A 21,490-nucleotide genomic window follows, 5' to 3' on the forward strand; every position below is an offset into this window, starting at 1 on the left:
TTAATTGAGGGTAGGTTCTGGATGAAAGGGAGGGACCATTTCTCAGCAAGAGCAGTTGAGGTTTAGAGAGGAAGGGAGCCACCGTGTGTAAGGGTAACATCACGTGCAAGGATAACACATGAGTATCTGAACAAGGGTAGAACCTGTTTTGACTAAGGGGAAGTACAGTTGGCCCTCTGTATCCCAGGGTTCCACATCCGTGGATTCAACCAACCTTGGACTGAAAATATTTGAAAAAAAAAAAATTCCAGAAAGTTCCAAAAAGTAAAACTTGACTTTTCCAAGTGCTGGCAACTATTTACATACCATTTACATTGTATTTACAACTATTTACATAGCACTGACTGGTGGATTAGGTTTTTTAACTAGTCTAGAAGATGACTTACAGTAGATGGAAGGATGTGCGCACGTTACATGCAAATACTATGCTGTTTAATATACCGGACTTGAGCATCCAAGGATTTCGGTATCTATGGGGAGTCCTGGAACCAACCCCTTGTGAACACCGAGTGACAGTATACTATATTGACTAATTGTATTTAACTAGGGACGTGTTCTATTTTTTAACGAATTGAGTTAGGCATTGCATTTAACTAGGCATTTCACCAAAGGGAAGGCACCATCTTCAAGTGGGCAGAAAACGAGGGCCCTGTACCTTCCTCTCCATGACACACAGAGATGGGAGGCTTGATATCACCCCAGGAAATAGAATACCCCTTTCTAGAGGCTTCCTACGTAGCAAAGACTGGTCTTTAACCACCCCTGACAACTCTCTGACCTACAGTGGATGTGCCCATGGGAAGTTCATTCAGGGTCCAGTGGGAGGCCATGACTAACCTGCCCCCAAGGCCTGGGACCCAGAACTGGGGGGATTCCCAGGACAGCACGCTGGGGAGGGGGAAGAAGAGGAGCTCCAGAACAGGCTTGCATGACTGTTTTTATTCCAGCCACCAGATCTGCCCCAATAAAGAGCTCCCAGACCCTGCCTCACCTTCCAGGCAGGGGCCTGGCGTCAGGACAGAGGGACCTGCTGCTCCTGTCCTTGCAGAGGGAGGCCGACACGGAGCCTGGGCTTCCTGGTGACCACTCAGGCTCCTCCCGCCGCCTGTCACTGTGGGGGCTGATGATGGGCTACCTCGTCCAGGCTGGGGGCGGGATCTCAAAATCACCCCCTGAACAACACTCCCTTGAGGATGGGGGCCTGGCCCTGGACACCTCGTGTCTCCGGGTGAGGAAGTCACGGTCCCTTGTCCATCAGGCCTGCTGCCGCTCTCCGCCCCGCGCGGAGAGGACGTGGGTGCCCCTCGCCATCCACTGGGGGCCCGGAAGGGGGTTCTCTGCGAGACATTCCTCCCCTTGGCCTCAGGCCAGCAGGCGGCTGTACTCTGCCAGGGCGGAGGACTTTTTCACCCCGTCCCAGATCCGGGCGGCGTAGTGGAACCTGTGAGGGGACGTCAACAGTCAGAGCTGCCCTGGCTGTGGCCCCCGCATGACCGTAACGCCTGGGACACAGGGAAGATGCCAACGCCAATGCTAGGTGGCCTGATCCCCTCACCTCCCCAGGGGAAGCGAAGCTGAAGCCCTCGAGTGCCCACCTCTGGGCCCAAACTGCTTCCCGCTGCACTCAGTGCTGGCCTTTGTGGGTAGGGGTCTATCTCTACATCCCTCCAGTCTTGTGATGATCAGAAATGTCTAGCAGCTGCATAACCCTCCCACCTCCCAAATTCTCCCCTCCCCACTGGGCCCTGGTTTAGACCAAAGAGAGAAACAGAGCTCGCGAGTGGCTTCCTGCTGTGTCTGCACTCCCCGCCCCTTCCGCCCACAGCCGACTGCAGACAGACCCAGGGGAGCCAAGCTACAGCTGCTTCTCAAGTTTCTGTTTCTCTGGGAAATGAGATGAGGCAGCCCCGGGTCTGTGGCAGCACTGCTGTGGGCTCTGGGCATAGAGAGCCACGTAGAGTCGGGGCTGGGGAAGCAGCGCAGGGCTTTGTGAAGGAAGGTAGAGAAAGCCAGGGGCAGAGGCTCCCAGTGGAGGGGGCCAGTGGGGGGAGGGAGGGGCCTGGAGAACGCGGCTCCTGTGGCCCCTGACAGCTTTCCGCTTTCCTCTCCGGTGCAGCTATGCTCTCTGCACTCAGGGCCTCAGAATAAATCTTTAAACTTGACTGGGCTCACTGGCCCTACTCCTTGCAGTCAAGTGACACCCAACCACAGTGCATGACCTTGCTACGTGACGCTTCCTTTCTCTGAGCCTAAACCTCCCCACTAGTAAAACTGGACCTCCTCTGCCGAGCGCTCTTACCAGTTCTTCTCGGTGAGGATCGTGTGTGACAGCTGCGGCCGGGCCATGGACATCACTTGGCTCCGGAGCTTGCTCACCAAGGACTGGAAGCTGGGGTGGCCTCGGTACCCAGGGAGCAGGGAGAAGAGTGGGCTGGAACTGGGTCCTGGGAAGTCAGAAGTTAGGAGGGGAGGGGAAGGGGGACAGCCTGCCGAGAGAGGCCCTTCCTCCCCGTCAACAGCACCCTGGCCTGCCAGGAGTGCCTCTGAGTTCAGCCCCGGCCCAGGTCCCCCTGTCCTTCCGTGACTCGGAAACATGCTCCTACGGAAGGGTCTGAGCACCTCAAGGACAGGCTTGAGTCTCCCCTCAGACCAGGGTGGGTCCCTGTCACCCCCAGACCAGGGCAGCCTGTGTCTCCCTCTCACCAGGTGGGCCGTGTCTCCCTACGGACCAGATCCCCTCGAGGCGGAACCATACCTGCTCTTGGGGGGGTTTCATTCTCTGCCTCGCTGTCCATGAAGGGCATCAGGAACAGATTGACCTCGGAGTCCAGGAAGTCGGGTGGCAGCCCAGGGAAGACGTTGCACTGTAACATGGACAGCGTACCTGGCGGAGAGAACCCGTGAGGCTGCAGGCAGTGCTGCAGGGCCGGGGGAGGTACGCGCAGGGTGGTCAAGCTGGGGTCACAGGACCGGTCTGGGGGCCGGGGCTATGGGACTGGATTGGGAGCCAGGAGGCCACTGGCCAGCTTGGGGGGTGGCTGGGGGACCCTCACCCTTGTACCGCAGGTGGGAGTGGGCCATGAGCTGGTCAATCATCAGGTGCATCTGCCGCAGCTTCCGAGGGCAGAAGTCCTCCCGGCGAGCTTTGTTCTGCAGGAAGACTGCGGGTGGGAGGAGACAGGAATGTGCGGCAGCTCGTGCCCGTGCCGTGTTCCCCTTCTCACACCGAAGGCGGCACTGCCCCGGAGTTCAGATCACTTGTATTTACATGACAAGTAACCTCCCTTTAGTACCAGGCCCTGTGCTGGGCGGCGCTGGGGACCCAGAGAAATGAGTCAGATCTGGTCTCTGCCCTCAGGAAGTCCCCAGTCTGATGGAAAAGGCAGAAGAGGAAGACGGCCGCGTGATCAGGAGCCTGGCAGAAAGCCCAGGGGCTGGGCCAGGTGGAGGACGCGGGGAAGACCCTGCCTGGGGTGTCATAAATGAGCCGCATCTTTGCAGAAGAGCAGTGCGTCAGAGAGCAGGGCAAGGACAGAGCGGACCAAGGATGTGCGTGTAGGGGCCCAAGCAGGGTGACCAGGGTGCACGGCGCCCCCGGGGCCGACTCCACACTCACTCCCTGAGCCCCGTGCCATGGACCCAGAAACAGGCAGACTAGGGTCCTGCCCCCAAGGGGCTCCCATTCTGATCGAGGGGCCAGAGCTGGACTCGAGGGTCATGGCCCTGATGGCCAGGGGGACCCTCAGAGGAAGTGGCAGCTAATCCTTTTTGACTCTCCTCCTCACAACCCTCACAGGTGCTCCTCCCAGCGCCCCCTCCCCAGAGTACGCCCGGTTTCCGCCCCCCACTCTCCCCTGCCCACCACTGCAGCCCCCAGAACACCTCTCACCCAGGTGGGGGTAGTACTCAGTGCCTTCATCGGAGCCTGACGAGCTGCTGGACTCATGGCTGGGGGACGGGGTGGAGGGCTTCACCATCTCTGCTGTCTGGAGGAACCTTGGGGTTTGGGGTGACAGGTTGGTGCTCTGCCGCCGGCCCCCCCCATATCCCACAGCCTGGGGAAGGAGGGGGCTCCCTTCATGGATCTGATTAAAGCTACAGCGACACTCAGAAAAATGCCACATACACACCATATTTCTCACACAGTTTTAGGGAACCCAGAGACAACCCTCTCAGACACTGATCCATGGACCCATGTCAACACGTATGTATTTTTTAATGAGTTTATGCCATCAAGAAAAATACTTTATTTTTTAGAGGAGTTTTAAGTTCGTAGCAGAACTGAGTGGAAAGCAAGGAGATTTCCCATGGACCACCCCCCCCCCCCCACAAACAAACAGCCTTCCCACTTCGCAACATCCTGATGATCCTCCATCGACACATCGTTACCACCCGAAGTCCACGGTTTACATTAGGGTTCTCTCCTGGTGGTGTATGTTCTATGGGTTTTGACAAAAACCACATAAATCCACCATTTGTACCACACCGAGTCGTTTCAGGGCCCTAAAAATCCTTTCTGCTCCACCTTATTCACCCCTCCCTCCCCCTCCCAACCCTGGCAGCCACCGATATTTTTACTGGTCTCCATAGTTTTGCCTTTTCCAGAACGTCAGAGTTGGAATCATACAGTATGAAGCCTTTTCAAATTGGCTTCTTTCACTTAATATCCATCTGAGGCTCCTCCATTGTCTTCCATGGCATGACAGCGCATCTCTTTTTAACACTGAATAATATTCCATCGTGTGGATGTACCACAACTTATTTATCCGTTTATCTACCAAAGGACATCTTGGCTGCCCCCGGTTTTGGCAATTATGAATAAAGCTGTGCAGGTTTTTGTATGGATATAAGTTTCCAGTTTATGCTATTTTAAAGTAATTCTTCCAAATATATAAGCGTATATATAAAAGTAAATAAAATAAACCTGAGATAAGGGCTAATGGGATCTGATAAACTATTGCCCTTCTCCTTGTACGGACATGCACACAAAGCAATCTGGAGTGACTGAGGGGGGCAGGAAAGGACAACAGAGTTGAAGGTTCCCTCAGCCCAGACTGGGGTCCCTGATCTCAGGACTCAGCTGAGGGGACCTCAGGGCAAAAGGGCCTCTGAGCCTATAAGCACCTACTATGTGCCCAGATTGCACTGGCACCTCCCTTCCAGGCCGTCCCTAAATCAGGCCACAAATATGGTATCCACAATTTCCAGGGATACACCTGCTCTGGGGAGCCCACATGTAGACTCTGGCTTAAAACCGAGGCTCTGCACGGGCCAGCCTGAGACCACACCCCATCAGAATGTGAACTCCACAGGGTGGCCTGTGTTACCTGTTTGTTCACACCTGCATCCCCAGAGCCCAGGACAGTGACCAGCCTATGTAAATGTCCAATATATTTGTCCTTCGAATGAATTCCAACGGACGATGGTGGTAGGAGGGGGTGTTTCAGAATTAAGTCACTTAGATCTGGTCACAACAGCCGGCTCCCCCAGCAGGTTGCTTTTTACTGTTGGCCAGGCCCTTAGCTCCCGCCCATCCCCAGAGTTACTAACACAAACCTTAAGCTCCCACTTAATCTACTGCTTACTATGCACCAGGTACTGTGCTGAATGCTTTACATTCTTTAAACTCACTTCATCTGCAGGACACCGTTTGCCTATGAGGAAGTGTGGAAAAAGCAACCACTCGCCTAACAAGTACTGGGATTCAAACCTAGGGCTGCCTGACTCCGGAGACATCTGCTTCCTTCAGCTCGGCTCTCCCCTCCCCACGAGCTCCTGTTCCTTCCATCTGTCTGTCTGGGCCCCGTGCCCAGGGCTGCTGGCCTCCCCACAGCTACCTCCTGGGGCCTGAGGCCAAGAGGATGGGAGCCAGTCCTATCTGGGGGCATTTCTGGAACCTCCAGCTGCTTCAGGCAGGACTCCTGCCAGATCCTGACTCCCTCCCTTCCCTGCCCACCATGGTCCCGCGGGAACGGCACCTACGCCTGGAGGGGATGGGCCACGAGGCTCTAAGGACCAGTTCCTCAGTATGCTATTCGTTCAACAAACTTGTGTTAAATATCCACCTTGGGCCAGGCACTGTGTGAGCCACTGGGGCTTACGTTCTAACGAGGGAGACAAGACCATAAAAAGGTCCACACCATCCTGTCAGGGAGTGATACGTGCAATGAAGGAGAACACAGCAGGGTGAGAGCGGGAGAGTCACAGGAGAGACAGTGTTAGCAGGTCGGGGAGGCCTCAGGGGGACGTGAAGGACATGAGGGAGGGGGCCTGGCAGCCGCGGGGAGAGTGTTTCCAGCCGAGGGATGAGGCGTGCAGAGGTCCTAAGTGCCACGAGGGACAGCCATGGGGCCACCACACCTTCGATGGAAGGAGTGAGGGAAGTGCTGGGAGAGGTCAGGGCGGTGACCGGGACCACATCACGTAGGACCTGGTTAGCCATGCATGGGGAGGACTTTGGAGTTTACTCTGAGTGATGTGCACAGTCCGTGGAGGGTTGTAAGTGTGTATGTGTGCTGAGAGAGGACTAGGTGGCAGTGATCCTCTCCAGCTCACGTTTTCAGAGGGTCCCTGTGGCTGCCGCGTGGAAGCGGTGAGAGCCGGGTGAGTGGCTGAGTCTCGGGGCCCCCGTCCCTGGCCCGGCTCCGCTCCCGACAGCGCCTCACCTGTACAGACTGAGGTCCGTGAACCAGTCCTGGACGACAATCACCACGTGGCAGACCGTGAAGAGGAAGGCCGCGATCTGGAGAGACTGCGCGGGGCAGGAACGCACAACAGAGTTGAAGGTCCCCTCCGCCCAGACTGGGGTCCCTGATCTCAGGAGTCAGCTGAGGGGGCCACAGGGCAAAAGCGCCTCTGAGCCTATAAGCACCTACTATGCGCCCAGATTGTACTGGCACTTCCCTTCCAGGCCATCCCTAACATGGGCCAGGTGGCAATGATCAGCCCCTTTTTACACAGGCGGATACGGAGGCTTGAAGGGGGATGATTTTGCCGAGAGGCAGAGCCAGGAGCTGAGCCAGGTCTGACTCTTGGTGCTGCCCTCTCCCTCCAGCTCTGGGGTACCCAGGGCTCTTATGAAGCAGAAACTAGCCCAACCCGTATCCACTAGCTCTCCATCCTGGACCACCAGGCCCGGCTCGGCCCCCTCACCTGCATCTCCACGTAGGTGTGGGGCAGGCTGTACTCTGGAGGCAGCTTGCGGTCGTTGTTGATGAGGTGGTCCAAGATGGAGGGGCTCAGGATGGGCTGGAGCAGGAAGACAGCAAGGTGTCAGGGAAGGGCTGGGGGTCAGGATCCCAGGGGACATGGCCACCCAAGTTCCACCCGATGACGGCAGATACATCACCTCTCAGGACAAAATAATGTCAGATACACGGGCAGTTTCTAATTAGAAAAGAACTAGTCAGTGAGAGGAGGTGACAGAAAAAAAGTTTCAAAGCCGACACACTCTCCCCAGCTCTCTTACAAGTCCCCACTGCTCTCAAGTGCTGCGTGCCCCAGAAGAACGCTCCTAGTGCTGATAAATCTAACATTTACTTGAATGAGTCATGTCGCTGCAACACCCTTATTTTGTTGTTTCAAATGCTTTCAAACTTCACTAGGATAATCACTCAGGTCAAATAACAGTGATTAATGTGAAGACTAGTGAGGATTTAAAAGGCTGCATCAGGGCTTCCCTGGTGACGCAGTGGTTAAGAATCCGCCTGCCAGTGCAGGGGACACGGGTTCGAGCCCCAGTCCAGGAAGATCCCACATGCCGCGGAGCAACTAAGCCTGTGCACCACAACTCCTGAGCCTGCGCTCTAGAGCCTGCGTGCCACAACTACTGAGCCCGAGTGCTGCAATTACTGAAGGCTGCACGCCTAGAGCCCGTGCTCCACGAGAAGCCACCACAATGAGAAGCCCACGCACTGCAACGAAGAGTAGCCCCGGCTCACTACAACTAGAGAAACCCAGCACAAAGCACTAAAACCCAACACAGCCAAAACAAACAAACAAACAAAAGAACTGCATCAGTGGGTGTAAAAGAGCCAGCGGTGAGCTCATCACCTTTTCTTAAAAGAACATCCCACTAAAAATACAAGAGGCTAAATTAGTGGATGATCTATCCACTTCTTCCTGCCCTGGGTGGAATTAACTTTAAGAAAGAGGCTTTCCCAAGGGCTCACTTTCTAAAACCCCAAACACTGCAGTGTTCCATTCTGTCTTTTTTCATTCATTCATTCATTCATTCATTGCTTGTATTTATTTATTGCTTGTTTGTTTGCTTGCTTGCTTGCTGCATTGGGTCTTCATTGCTGCTCACGGGCTTTCTCTAGTTGCGGCGAGCGGGGGCTACTCTTCCTTGCGGTGTGCAGGCTTCTCGTTGTGGTGGCTTCCTTGTTGTGAAGCACAGGCTCTAGGTGCACGGGCTTCAGTAGTTGTGGCTCGCTGGCTATAGAGCGCAGGCTCAGTAGTTGTGGCGCATGGGCTTAGCTGCTCTGCGGCATGTGGGATCTTCCTGGACTGGGGCTTGAACCTGTGTCCCCTGCACTGGCAGGTGGATTCTTAACCACTGCACCACCAGAGAAGTCCCTTCCATTCTGTCTTGTTCTAACTTCTGCTGTGCCCCATAGGGGCCCCGGACCAGCCCGCAGCTGGTTCAGCTCGGCACGAGGTCCTGGTGGTCCTGTCACAGGGCCTGGCACACAGGTCTCACACCACATTTGTGGAAGGTTTTCCATCCATCAATGTGTATGGTGGCCAGAACTTTGTTCCACTAACATTCACTGAGCATCAGCTGTGGGCCAGGCCTCTCCCTGAGGAGCTGCAGACCGGAGAGGAGCGGGCACAGAATGTGAGAACCGGATTGTGGTAAGTCACGTGCTGTGCTGGGAGGTGCACATGGGCACCGGTGGGCGCTCAGAGGAGGGGGAGGCTTCCGGGAGGAGGCAACGCCCCTGCGGAGTCTTCAGGGAGGAGAAGGCAACAGCCAGGCAACAAAGCAAGGGGAGAGAGAATGTTCTAACGGTGACGATGCTGACAGCCAAGAGTACTGAGAACCCACTTCATGCCAGGACTTTACCTGTGTTAACTCACTGACACCTCACAGAAACCCCACGAGGGAGGTAATGTTGTTTTTCCCACTTAAGGAAACCGAGGAGTGGGAACGTTAAATGACTTGGCCAAGGTCGCAGAGCTCGGGAGCGAGACTATGGCGAGGCCTGGAGGTGTGCGTGGCGGGGCTGGTGTCTGCATGAGAGGGGAGTCCAGGGAGTCTGACGGAGGCGAGCCGCACAGGCCCCGGCTGCCTAGCTAAGGAACAGCGATCTTGGAAAAGCTGAGGAAAGCTGCCAGGTAACGCAGGACAGGCCAGCTCTTGTGACAGTGAGGCGCCTGAAGGCTCACCACGCGCCGCCCCGTGCCCAGCACTCTGCCTGGACTGTTCCACTGACTCCCTGCAACCCTCCTGTGAAGCTGAGAGAACTATCACCCCCATTGACAGATGAAAAAATGGAGGTGGGGCGGTTAAAACTTACTTAAAGGCCAGCTCTGGCTGTAGACTGACTCTAGGGCCCACACTTCCAACTGCTATGCTATACGATTCTTTAGGCTCCTGTGTACACGACGGATGGGAGGGGAGAGGGGGCGAAATCTGACAAGAAGAGACTAAGGGCCAAAAAGAGACACAACTTGCCCAAAGGCACTAGCATGTCCATGGCTTGGCCGGAGCCCAATGGAATCCAAGCACGGTTCTGGCTTAAACACATTTGGGGATGAAGTTGAGTGCTGCACGCAGCAGGGTGGGGTGAGTGGGGCTCAGCACCTGCGTGTCCAGGAAAACGATCCGCTCCTGGGTAATAAAGAAGTCAATGCCACTGGTCTGGTTGCCCCCTCGTTCCTTCATTTCGGCGCTCTGGGCCCGGAAGACATAGGCCCTGTGGAAAGGAGCAGGTGGGGGCATTAGAGGTCAGGTTCTTGGCCTTTGCCGCCTCCAGAGTGTGGCCCTGTGAGTGAGCCCATGAGATGTGATTCCCCGCCTGCCCGCAAAGCCTTCCATCCATGGCCCCTGCTGCCTAGGGGGCTATGTTTTATATCACATGACTTCATCCCTACCCACAGGTAGACCTGTTAAGTCTTAACAAAATCAGTAGACCGAGGTGTTTAAGAGCAAGGACTTTGCTGCACTGCTGGGATTCAAACCCCAGCTCTGCCTCTTCCTGGCTGTGTGGCTTTGAGTAAGTTCCTTCATCTCTTTCTCCTCGGTTTCCTCATCTGTAAAACGGGGACAACAATAGTCTCAATCTCTCAGAGTGACTGTGAGGTTAATATACATAAAGCCCTTAAAAGAGTGCCTGATACACGGCGATGTAAAATTGCTAGCTATTAATTATCAAGTGTACCTGCCGTGTGCCAGGCACGGGACACACAGCACTGAATACTCTCCACCCCACAGTGAGAGGATGCGGGGCATCTTGGTTCCCAGTTCTTACCCTGACTGGAGCGCTTTCCCTGCTCCCCCTCCTCAGAGTCCGCTTGCTCTCAAATGGCCCCCTGACCACCTGATTTAAAACAGTAACCTGGCCCCAACGCCACCTCCCTATAGCCCCTTCCCGTTTGATTATCATCTTCTAATGTGCTTGTTTACTAGCTCCCCATTAAAATGCAAGCCCCACGGGGACAGAGATTTTGGCCACTTTTGTTTACTGTTGTAGCCCCAGCACCCAGGACAGGGCCTGGCCCGTGGTAAACACCCAATAAATATTTGTTGAACTGAAGCAGGGAGACCAGTTAGGAAGCTCCTGGCCTCCTCCAGGGGAGATGGCAGTGGCCTGGACCAGGAGATGGGCGTGGAGGAGAGGAGCAGATGAATTCTCAAGATATTTAGGAGGTAAAACTTATGAGACCTGATGATGAGAGTTGGTACCAACGTCTGCCATGTCACAGGCGGACCTGCCTCAGAAGGACACATTAGGCCGACAGGATTCTAGCTCAAGAATCCAAGCCGATAGCCACAGGAAAGTTTTGCTAGTTGGGGGTGGAAGCTGAGCTGGAAAGGATGCCAGCCAAGAGAGCTGCAGCTGTGCCAGAGCGGAGCCCAGCTGAGGTGAAGTCGTGAGTGAGCAGAGAAGAGTGGGGACGGAGCCGACCTGGGAGGTGGGGCACCCGCAGCTCTGGGTCTGGTGATGTATGTTCTCACCACAGGGGTTCTTAACCTGTTCCGGGTTTCCCTCAGGACCCTCTGAGAGCTGGTGGGAACTATGGACACTTTCCCTAGAAGAGAAGCCTGACTGTAAATGTGTGTAGAATCCTGCATATACCGTTCGGGGGTTCATGGACTGCTGAGGCCCATCCATGGTATCCAGGGTGACATCACCGACTTTATGAAAACCAAACTCCTACGCTTTTAGATAACCCTAAGTGGCCACAACCCCTGCTCACCCCCCATCTTGATTCTTCTCTAATTAGACTGTCTACGTTCCCTACCTTACTCCCTAATCCCTGCCTTTCCCTCTTTCCTTCCCTGCCCTCAGTTTGGGGCTCTAGTTCTCAAGCTCCCTCCTCCCCCAAAGGACTCCATCCTTTACCTTCACAATCATACCCCATCCTTACTCAGCAAGGCAGGACTGAGGCTGGTCTAGAACCCATGCCCTTCACCCAGGTCTCTTGTCCCAGTGTTTCCCAGGCCACATCAGCCACATCCTGTGAGTACTCGCTCTGTGCCAATTTCTTGTTAACTTTTGCCTTCCCGATCTTGTCTCATCCTCCAAAATCCCACTTTACAGATGAGAAAGTGAAATACTAGGAGGTGAAGGGACCTGCCCAAGATCAGCCAGCTGGTGAGTGACAGGGCTGAGACTGAGGTGAACCTAAATCCAAAGACTTAATGAATACGCCATGCCAGTTCCTGGCGGCCCTGTACCATTTGCTGGCACAAGGAAGGAAGGCAGGGAGGGAGGTACAGGATTGGTTTCTTTGGAGCTACACGAAAGTTTGGTCCAGACTGGTCATCAACCTCGTCTGACAGAGACACTGAGGTCAAGGGAGGGGATGCAACTTCCCAAACACCACTTGCAATATCCAGGCCCAGCCTCCCCTGACCTAGGTGGGTGCCACCTCCCTTCCAGACCCAACGCCCCCCTCACCTCTGGTCCTCCTCAGGAGTGTTGGCTGACAACAACGACATAACCATGGACTTGCCTGTCCCCTGGAGGCCCAGGACACCAACCACCAAGACATCAGTCTGATCCAACAGGTACTGCGGGAAGATGCAGGAATGAGACCCTCAAAAATCTGTCGGTTGATGGAGTGGGAGTGAGGAAGGGGCCCTAGAGACTTCCATGGCTCGTCCGCCTACCTTCTCGGATATAAAGAAAAACGTTCGTGCACCAAATCCCCTCAACTGGGCAAAGGGCGGGGGAAGGGGGGGTATATGGAATGTTCTGGGCACAAAGGACAGCATTTGTGAGAGCTCCGAAGCAGAAAAGAGCCTCGCTGGTCAAGAAGGTACTAGGAAGTCAGCGTGGCTGGAACACAGAGGAAAAGGGGCGCTTGACTTTGGGGAGGAGAAGGGGAGAGGCATAGGAACAAAAGGATGGGTGGAAGCAGCCAGGACTGGGTAACTGAGGGCCACTGGAGCAGACTCCTGGGAGGCTTTGGGCTTCAGGCAGGTTGGGAAAACATGGGAAAGCATGAGAAAGGCAGCAGTAAGCAGGAAGGGGAGCCCAGCCCGTCCTGGCTCTGTCTGTGGGATTTAAGAGTCCTACAGAATCCTGAGACCTTCACCTCTGGGCTGCCAGCTCTGCTGATTTTCACCACCAGGGGGCATAAGAGACACTCCTCAAGGAAAACAAGTCATGTCCTCAATGTGGCTGCTGCACCTCAGAACCATCTGGAGAGCTTTAAAAAACACCCCTCTAATCCTGGGCTGAACCCTAGACCCACTAAAGCAGAATATCGAGGGCTAGCCCAGTTCAATATGGTAGACACTGACCACATGTGGCTACTTAAATTTAAATTAATTAAAATTAAACAAAACTACAAATTCAGTTCCTCAGTTATACGAGCCGCATTTGGGGATTTGTGGGTAAGCGCTCTACAGCAGGGCCTGGACAGCGGCTTTTTTTTTTTTTTTAAAGCTCCCCAGTTGATATCAACATGAGAGTGGTAACAGATGGGCCTGGTATGTTGTTAGTAAATCCAAGCTGTTGGAGAAGGAGAGGGAGCATACCTGGGAGAATCTGAGGAATGTGACAAGCCTGGGAGGAAAAAACAGGAAGGGGGAAATGAAGACTGGGACACTGGAGTAGATGTGACGGTCCAGGAGTGTGAGGTGTGGACTAGAGTGAGGGCTGTTGGGATGGAGGCGGAAGCTCCGGGGCTAACATTCAAACCAGTTCACACTGGTACTGCATGGGTCTCGACCAACCAGGAGGAGGACTGGAGCAGGCCCCGGAGGCTGCCCTGCTGCGCGCGAGCGGGGGCAGGAGATCCCAGGGCCTCTGCGGTGGTAGTGGGTCCCTCTCTGCCAACCAGTATCAAAGTATTTCAGCATTTTAACAACCAGCACAGCTGAGCTAGTGTCAGCCACTGAAATTCGGCCCAGCTAGGTGAGAACTTTCTGATCCATTCTCTCTCACTGCTGCCACTGCCCGAAAGCTGTCTAGTCTCGTGTTGCCTGCCAAAAAGGTGGGGGGCGGGGAGGAGGTGAGGGTGTGGGACCCGGAAAAGGTCGAGCAGGGAGAGACCCCTGACCCCCCAGTACCTCAATGGCACTGTCGCACCAATTCATCTGGTCATCCACCAACTTGATGCTGTGCTTCATGCGCTCTGGGGGCAGCAGTTTGGCCTGGCCCACGACAGCTGCAGACAAAGACGTGCTGAGGGTCTGTGCGAGGGGGTTCCGGCTCCCAACCAGATCCCGCCTGGCCCCAACTCACGGTCCATGGCTGCTGGCGCGGCAGTCCCCATGCCCCGGTTCTGGATCTGGTACACAGGCTGCGTGGGTCTCTGCCCCTCCTTCTCCCCCTTGGGGGGCGCAGGGGCCGCAGGGGGTGGTGGGGCAGTGCCCTCGGGGGTGGAGGCACTCGCTGTGGCCGCAGGCCCTTTCCCCTCCTCCCGTGGCTTCATGAGGACAATGGGCTTCTCAAGAGGGGCTGGGGTAGGCGGGGTGGCAGGGGCCGTTGGAGTCGGTGGCTGCTTTGACTACGGGCATGAGAAGGTTCCGGTCAGTGGAGAGATCCCTGCCCTAACTGCTCCCAGCCTCCCCTTCCAAAGCGTCTTCCCCACTCACCCGCTCTGCTGGAGGTTTTGAGAGGATGATGGGGGTTTTCTGCATGACCGCCGTGCTTGTCTCTTCGCTGCCATCCTGTGGTGAGGGAGGGCAGTTACTCAGGAGTGGCTCCCCTAGCTCCCTGGACACCCCTCTAAGTGCCAAGTACCATTCTAAACGCCTTCAGACATAAACTCCTCCAATCCTACCAACAGCCCTTTGAGAGATACCTTTATCCCCATTTTTCAGATGAAGAAACTGAGATCCAGAGAGGTTAACTGGCTTGCCCAAGGCCACACAGCCAATTAAGCAGTGGAGCCAGGGCTCGAAGCCAGACAGCCGGGTTCCAGAAGCACGCTGCCAGCCGCTCCACTCAGCTGCCTTTGCTAGACAAGCCCAGGCAGAAGGCGCTGAGGCTCTGGAGCAAGAGACATCTGCATTTGAACTTGGCCTTGGCTTTTGTTGGTTGTGTGAACACGGATAAGGAACCACCCTTACTTAGGCCTGTTTGCTCATCTGGCGAATGGGGATAGGAATTCCTTCCTCACAGGACTGTTAAGAGGGTGAGAGTAGACAGGACTCACAAACCGTCCACGCAGCATTGGGCACGTGGCAGGTGAGCAATATCTAGAGCTGCTATCCTGACAGCCCTGCTGTCCCAACCTCCGCTCCCCAGCCCCACCCGGGCTAGCCAAGTCGGCGGACTGATTCCCATGCCTTACCCTCTTCATGCCTCTTCTGTCTCACCCCCATCTGCCTAAGAAAGGGGAGAGACCTGAGTTGGAATCCTGTTCCTTCTGTGGTAGCCTGAGTAACCCTGGGACAGTCTTGACCCTTCACTAGGTCTGTTTCTTCACCCACATATTGAGGATACTTATTTAAATCCTGCTCACTCACTGGCCTATGACGAAGGACAAACCAAAGGATATGAACGTGCTTTGCAAAGAACAGGTGAGGGTGGAGAGAAGATGATGGATAGGAGATACAGTCAGGAGGCACCATGTACAGCACTGGTGCCCGACTGGCATGGGGGGTGACCAGGATGAGACCTGATGGGCTGTCACTAGTAGTGGGAGGAAGAGAATTGGCAGGAAGACGCTGAGGTCAGCAGGAGACATGGAGGATGTGAGGAGTCCATTGGCCAGTTAGGAGGCTGCCAGGGCTCAGTAGCAAAGTCAGAGTCAAAGACAAGAGATCTGAGAGTTGCTTGTTCAGGGACTGAAGCTGAAGGTGCAGGAAGATGGTAACATTCCCCAGAAAGATGTGTGTGGAAGGAGGAGAGACTGCGTGTTGTCACTTATGCTGTGGCCCAAGGGAAGGAGCAAGTAAGAGCCAAGCTCACTGTGAATAAATTTCCTTCATGTTTTTTGCAGTTTTATGGCTCAGAAACTGTCCCAACCATTATCTTCTTCCACTCACCCCCGGCAATAAACAGCCCTTAGAGGCGGGCAGGGCCCTGGAGAAAGAACCCCGGGGGCAGGCTCTGGCAGTGCGTCACCTACACGCAGGAGAGGAGCAAGGCAGGACCGGGCCCACAACGAAGCTCCCGATTCCCGATCCAGGACACTCTACAGCAGACACAGTGGTGCTGCGCCTGAGGCTCACTTGGATTTGGGTTCAAGTCCTGGCCCCAAAGCTTATTGACTTGTGACTTTGGGTAAGTCCCTTCCCCTCTAAGACTCATTTCCTCATTAGTGAAAACTGGGTCTATCGCAGGCTCTACTTCATGGGACAGCTGCAGGAGTCCAGGAAGACCCACAGGATGGAAAGCACTCTGCAGAGCACCAGCACACTGCAAACTGCTCAACAGACAAAAAAGGCTGCTATTATTACACAACTCTGGAAAACAGGAGCTTCTGGCACCTCTCAGCTCAAACTCCAATGCCAATTCCAGTCAGCGAAATCCAAAGTTCTTTCCAAGGCCTATCAGGTCCCACATGATCTGGCCCCAGTTTCCTCTCTGATCTCATCTTCTATCACTTTCCCTTCTTCATCCACTGCAGCCACGCTGGCCTCCTGGCTACTCCTTGAACACACCAGATAAAGGCCTCAGGGCCTTCGCATTTGCTCTTCTTTCTGTTTTGAATGCTCTTCACTCAGATTCTGTCAGGACTTGTCCCCTTGCCTCCTTCAGGTCTCTGCTCAAAAGTCAGCTCTTCAGAGAAGCCTTCTCTGACTGCTTCATCTAAGACAGCCCCTTTATCACTCTGAGGGCAATCCGTTTTGTCCACAGATATATCCCCAGCATCTAGATGAGGGCCCGGTGCCTAGCAGGTGCTCAATAAACATTGGTGGAATCAGTGGACACATGAACGCTGCCCTTGGGCCCAGACACTCACCCGTCTCTCTCTGTCCCAAGGTGCAATGTAGTCCCTCTCCCGACCGCCAGGCCCGGAGAGATTCTGGGGGCCGCCAGGGCCTGGCTCCTTCCACCGCCGCCGCCTGTCTATCCCATAGAGCCCAGGCTGACTGTGCCCAGACTCAGACATGGTCACCTATGGGTAGAAAAACGATGATTCCAGGATGAAGAAAGTCTCTCCCCACTCTACGTGGCTTACCCTGGACTATAAGAAGGCACTTCCTTTCAAGAGAGCTCTGTGGCTGTGGCTGTGGCAGTGACTGCCAGCAGGATCTCAATAGCCATTCTTCACTTCTTCCAAAGAAAACCCTCAGTTCTGAGCTGGATACATGGCTATCCAGAATACGCTTCTCAGCCTGGTCTGCAGTTAGCTGCGGCCATGTGACTAAGCTCTTTCTGGCCAACGGTATGACACCAGAAGTGTGTTTTGGCAGCGTTCAGAAACTTTTCTTCACAGACACTGGCACCTGCCTTTTGTCTCCTACTAGCTGAAAGGAATGCGGGTGTGGAGGCTGGAGCTCAAGCAGCCATAGAGGTCTGTGAGGCAGCTTAATGGAAGGAAGGCATAGAGACAAAACACAAGGTTTGGGGACTCCCTATTAACCTTAAATTGCCTATCTCTGGATGCAGTGACAAACAAATCCCCTTCTAGCTCTTGCAGCCAAAACTATTCCCAACTGGTAATCACTTTGCTCAACATAAATACTAACACATGGGGGAAGGTCACATAAAAATGGGACATACTCTTTCCCAAAGTGCAGCAAAGCATTTCCATACAAATCTGTAACATGACTCCCAGTCCAACAACTACCCTTTTGATTACCCAATACTGGCACATGTTGGGGTGGGGCACCTGTATTCAAGGACCTATTTTCACCGGGTGTCCCTCTACTTTCAGTGTGTTCACCTTCCATTACTGATGGTCTGCCATCCCTCACACTCCAAGGTCTCACCAGGGACATTATATGCCCCTCACCAGGGTCATTATATGTCATTATATGTCTCACATCTAAGACATTATAAAATGTATGGTTACCTATATAACTCACTCTCTATCATTTAACTAGCTGCTTATAGGCCCCTAGGGAGTTTCCCCAGCTGTTTACACTTTATTCCAGGGAAGTCTCTTGAGTATGTCTGTTTGTAGGACTCCGAGGTCAACTGCTGTAGCTCACGGGTCCATATCTGGTCTGCCTTCTGTTTTTGGAAATAAAGTTTTATTGGAATACAGCCACATCCGTCAATTTACAAATAGTCTACAGCTGCCTTCTTGATACAACGGCAAAGTTGAGTAGCTGAGACAGAGATACTATGGGCTGCAGAGTCTAAAGTAATTATTCTCTGGACCTTTATAGAAAACGTTTGCTGACCTTTGCTTAGCTCTGAAGTGCCTTCAAATCATTCTATGAATCCCTCCACCTCCCACCCCAGTACAGTGACATGAAGAGGTTCTTGTGTAAGACTCTTTCCCCAGAACGGAAGTATCTGTTTACAGGATGCAGAAGTAATTTTGTTAGCCAGGTAGGGGCTTGTCTAGCTCCTCTCCCACTGCTCTACATGACCTCTCCCTTAGCCACAAACTAGGTGGAAAACTGCCTTCTGAGACAAAGGAGGACAAGGCCAGTTTACAGATGCTTACGCAAACTGATTCAGCACTTAAATGACTGTTTACAGTCTCCCAAAGGAGAGCCTCCTCAGAAATTGAGACTCTTCCCCCCTTGCAATTAAGGTTCTGTTTACACTTTATCCTGGAGGCCTCCCCAGCACTTGTCTGTTTTCTTGCCTCAATAGGGATTCTGCTCCAGCACTACAGTGTCTGTTTACATAACCCATGAGGACCTTCTTCCCATGCATGTTATTCTGGGAACTTCCACAGTATCTGAGTTTACTCTACAGCCCCTATGGCAAGCTCCCCAGAATTTAAGAGTTCACCTACAAGCATTTTGGGGACTCCCAATATTGTTTCCAGGTTCCTCTGGGGATTCCCCCCCCCCAAAAGTATAAAGCCAGTCTATTTGTGTTTATTTACAGGACTCTTAAGGTGACCTCCCAGAACTACAAATTACAAATTCCCCTATTACAAATTCTTTGGGGGGCTTCCTCAGTACTTAAGCATCTCTTAACACGCTCCTTTTGGGGGATCACCCAGAATCTATTTGCAAGTTATTTGGGGAGACTCCCAATTCCTAACTCCGTATTTATGGTCTATTGAAGCACTCCCACCCCAGAACTTGAGTCTATTCACACTATTTTTCTACAAGACTCTCCAGCAACTACATGTATACGTACAGCCTCTTATATGGGGTCTCCCCTGGCACTTGAGTCTGTGTTTTATTCAGGGGACTTCAGCATAATTAGGCACCTGTTTACAGGCCTCCCATAGGGAACCCCAGAACTTAAGTTTCTATATACACTGTATTTAGAGGAATTTGGAGGACCTCCCCACTGTTTAAAAATCCGTTTGCAGGCCCTCTACGAGTGTCCCCAGGGCTCTGCACGTTACTGGAGGGATTTCGCAGTACTTTACCGCCAGTTTACAGGCCCTCACTATAAATGGTCTCCCAGAACTGAAATTTTTCCTATATACACATTATCTGTCTCCTGCCCACCCCACTCCCGCCAACGCGCTTTTTAACGGGTTGCTTTGACTCAGAACTCAGTTACGCACAACCGCCAGGCGTCCGAGCGACCCGTTAGCGGTCAAGGAGGAGCCTGGCCCCGAAACACGCCCTGTGCCCCGCCCCCCGCCAAGGCGCCAGCCTCGCGCAGGCACGCGGGCCCCTTACCTAAGGCGGCTGTTGATTGGTTCCTGGGGTGCAAGGGGGCGCGCGCCCTCCGAGATGGGGGTGGGGTGGGGACGGGGAGGTTCCACCGCAAGCCACCGGCCTGTAAATGGAGTCTGGGGACCCGGGAGCGTAGCGGGAGAGAACGGGTACCGGTCAACCCAGAACCGGTGGGGGCATGCCGGAAGCGGCACCGAAGGAAGGCCGGTCCGAGGGAGGAAGAAGTCGAGAAGATCTCGCGGAGCCGAACCGAGATCAGGTCTCGCGGGCTGTCTGCCCTGCGCATGCGCCGCAGGCTGGGCGCGCGAGAATCGAGCGTGAGCGCCGGGCGCAGCATGCGTTGATGTAGGTGGTTGGCTTCAGCAAGCTGGCGGATTGCAGAGGGGAGTTGGGAGTGCGCGGCGACTCCGCTTCAGTGCGCGTGCGCATCGCAGGGGGCGTACGTGGGCTTGCAGAGAAGCTGGGGAAGTCGGGGGTGGGGGGCGGGGAAGCCGGGGGCGGGGGCGGGGACGCCGCATGCTTTGGGTTCGAGTACCGCTTCAGCTGTGGTGTTGGCAGGACGCGGTGGGGTGGGACAGCAGGAAAGAATTTAAGTGTCCCGGGCTGAGTGAGTGCTGAGAACACAGGAATGAATCAGACCTGGCGTAGGCCCTGGAAGGGATCCCGGTCTGTGGAAGGAGACGGCTAGGGAATCAAATCACTTAGGAAAGGATGCGGGTACGATTGGACCTTGAAGGGCAGGCAAGGACACTCCAGGCAAGGGAACCCCGGGAGAAAGGTCCAGACTGGCTTGGACTCATGGAGTTCCACTGGGGTGGGAGGTGAGGCAGCAGACATGGGCAGGTCAGATCCTGAAGAGATGTGAGACGTGGACTGGTGGGAAGAAGAGCACGTATAAACCCTTCGGGGGCTGCGGTGGAGGAGGGATACAGTGCTAAGAGTCGACAATTCAAACGCCTGCGGTAGGAACCCTGTGCGCGCCTCAGAGGAATACCGGGCGGGGAGTGAGGCCCGCGGAGACCGCATGCGCAGTTAGCCCAAAGGGCTCCGCGACTTAGCTGAAGCGGGTGGTTACCAATGGGAACGATAGATGCTTCAAGAGAAGAGAGAAGGGTATATATACATATACATATATTCATAGATATGTAGGTGAGTGGGGAATTTACCATTTTTCATTTAAAATTATATTTGGGTACCTCCCCGGAGGTCCAGTGGTTAAGACTCCGGGCTTCCATTGCTTGGGGACACAGGTGGTTCCTGGTCGGGGAACTAAGATCCCACATGCCGCGTGGCGCGGCCAAACAACAACAAAATTATATTTGGACAGGGAATACGTGTACATTCTGACAAAAGTCGAGCAGTCCATGGGGTAGACAAGAAAAGTCCGTCTCCTCTCTGGTTCCCATATTCCATTCCTAGAGCACCGCTTCTCAGTTTCCTTCTGGAGCTACTGTTACAGCAAAGCATTGGGGTTGAGAGCTTGAGCCTGGCCAAGTTCCTTAACCTCTCTGCGTCTGTGTCCTGTTTCTACAATGGAGATGAGGGCACTGAATGATGATACTGGCAGAGTTAAATGGGTGACAGTGCCTAGAATAGTGCCTGGGGCATAGTAGCACTGTGTGTTGTCATTATTTTGTGGTTTATGATGACAGTGATAGTGACTGAGTCTGAACTGCCCCCCTCCCGTCCAGGCCTCATCCCTGCTGTCATTTTCTCAGCACAGGTGGCAGGTGGAACCATTTCTCCAGGCTGGGTGAAAACAACCATCACACAGACTGAGTTGAGAGTCCTCTTGTTTATGGATTCTCCAGAAGATTGTGGGTGTCTGGCAGAGATACACATGACAGGCCATCTTTGTGTTATGTCTGACATTATCCCTTTTAGCATCTTCATCTGTTAGGTCGAATCTGTTTTTCTTACCTGAATTTCTCAACCCCAGAGTAGCCTCACAAATGCCAGTTTCACCTCTGGGCAACCCTCAGAGGTGGAGATTTGACTTAAGGGAAAAGAAAGGGCTTGGCACTGGACCATGAGCCCACTGTATACTGGGTTCTGCTTTATATACATCACCGTAACCTTCTCCCCTCCTTGTTT

The 21,490-nt window shown here is 54.0% G+C and overlaps 1 protein-coding gene across 2 annotated transcripts; it reads right to left on the reverse strand.

Moving 5' to 3' along the window:
* Positions 1 to 919: 919 nt before the first annotated feature.
* SMG9 (SMG9 nonsense mediated mRNA decay factor) lies at positions 920 to 19,683 on the reverse strand. Of its 2 annotated transcripts, none has more exons than XM_082368401.1 (14): positions 19,400 to 19,683; positions 16,594 to 16,749; positions 14,276 to 14,350; positions 13,923 to 14,187; positions 13,748 to 13,845; positions 12,129 to 12,241; positions 9,809 to 9,920; positions 7,153 to 7,248; positions 6,666 to 6,751; positions 3,890 to 3,996; positions 3,054 to 3,161; positions 2,756 to 2,884; positions 2,300 to 2,444; positions 920 to 1,441 (listed from the first exon to the last, which is right to left on the reverse strand). In XM_082368401.1, exons 2-14 carry the CDS (start codon positions 16,741 to 16,743, stop codon positions 1,363 to 1,365), a joined length of 1,563 nt encoding a protein of 520 aa, XP_082224527.1. In that variant the 5' UTR covers positions 16,744 to 16,749; positions 19,400 to 19,683; the 3' UTR covers positions 920 to 1,362. The 2 variants fall into 2 exon arrangements, with proteins under 2 accessions (XP_082224527.1, XP_082224528.1); XM_082368402.1 differs by lacking the exon at positions 19,400 to 19,683 and adding an exon at positions 14,977 to 15,011 and having other exon boundaries at positions 16,594 to 16,671.
* Between the last annotated feature and the right edge of the window lie 1,807 nt (positions 19,684 to 21,490).

This window comes from Balaenoptera borealis (genome assembly GCF_965194805.1).
Source record: "Balaenoptera borealis genome assembly, chromosome: 19".
Lineage (NCBI taxonomy): Eukaryota > Metazoa > Chordata > Mammalia > Artiodactyla > Balaenopteridae > Balaenoptera > Balaenoptera borealis.

What these genes read in the sequence shown, in the direction of transcription:
- SMG9 (XM_082368401.1), bottom strand. Translation starts at nt 16,743, where the DNA reads ATGTCTGAGTCTGGGCACAGTCAGCCTGGGCTCTATGGGATAGACAGG. An exon ending in CAAAACCTCCAGCAGAGCGG is followed by an intron (nt 14,188 to 14,275) that starts GTGAGTGGGGAA and finishes TCATGCCCGTAG; the next exon opens with TCAAAGCAGCCACCGACTCC. An exon ending in GGTGCGACAGTGCCATTGAG is followed by an intron (nt 12,242 to 13,747) that starts GTACTGGGGGGT and finishes ATCTTCCCGCAG; the next exon opens with TACCTGTTGGATCAGACTGA.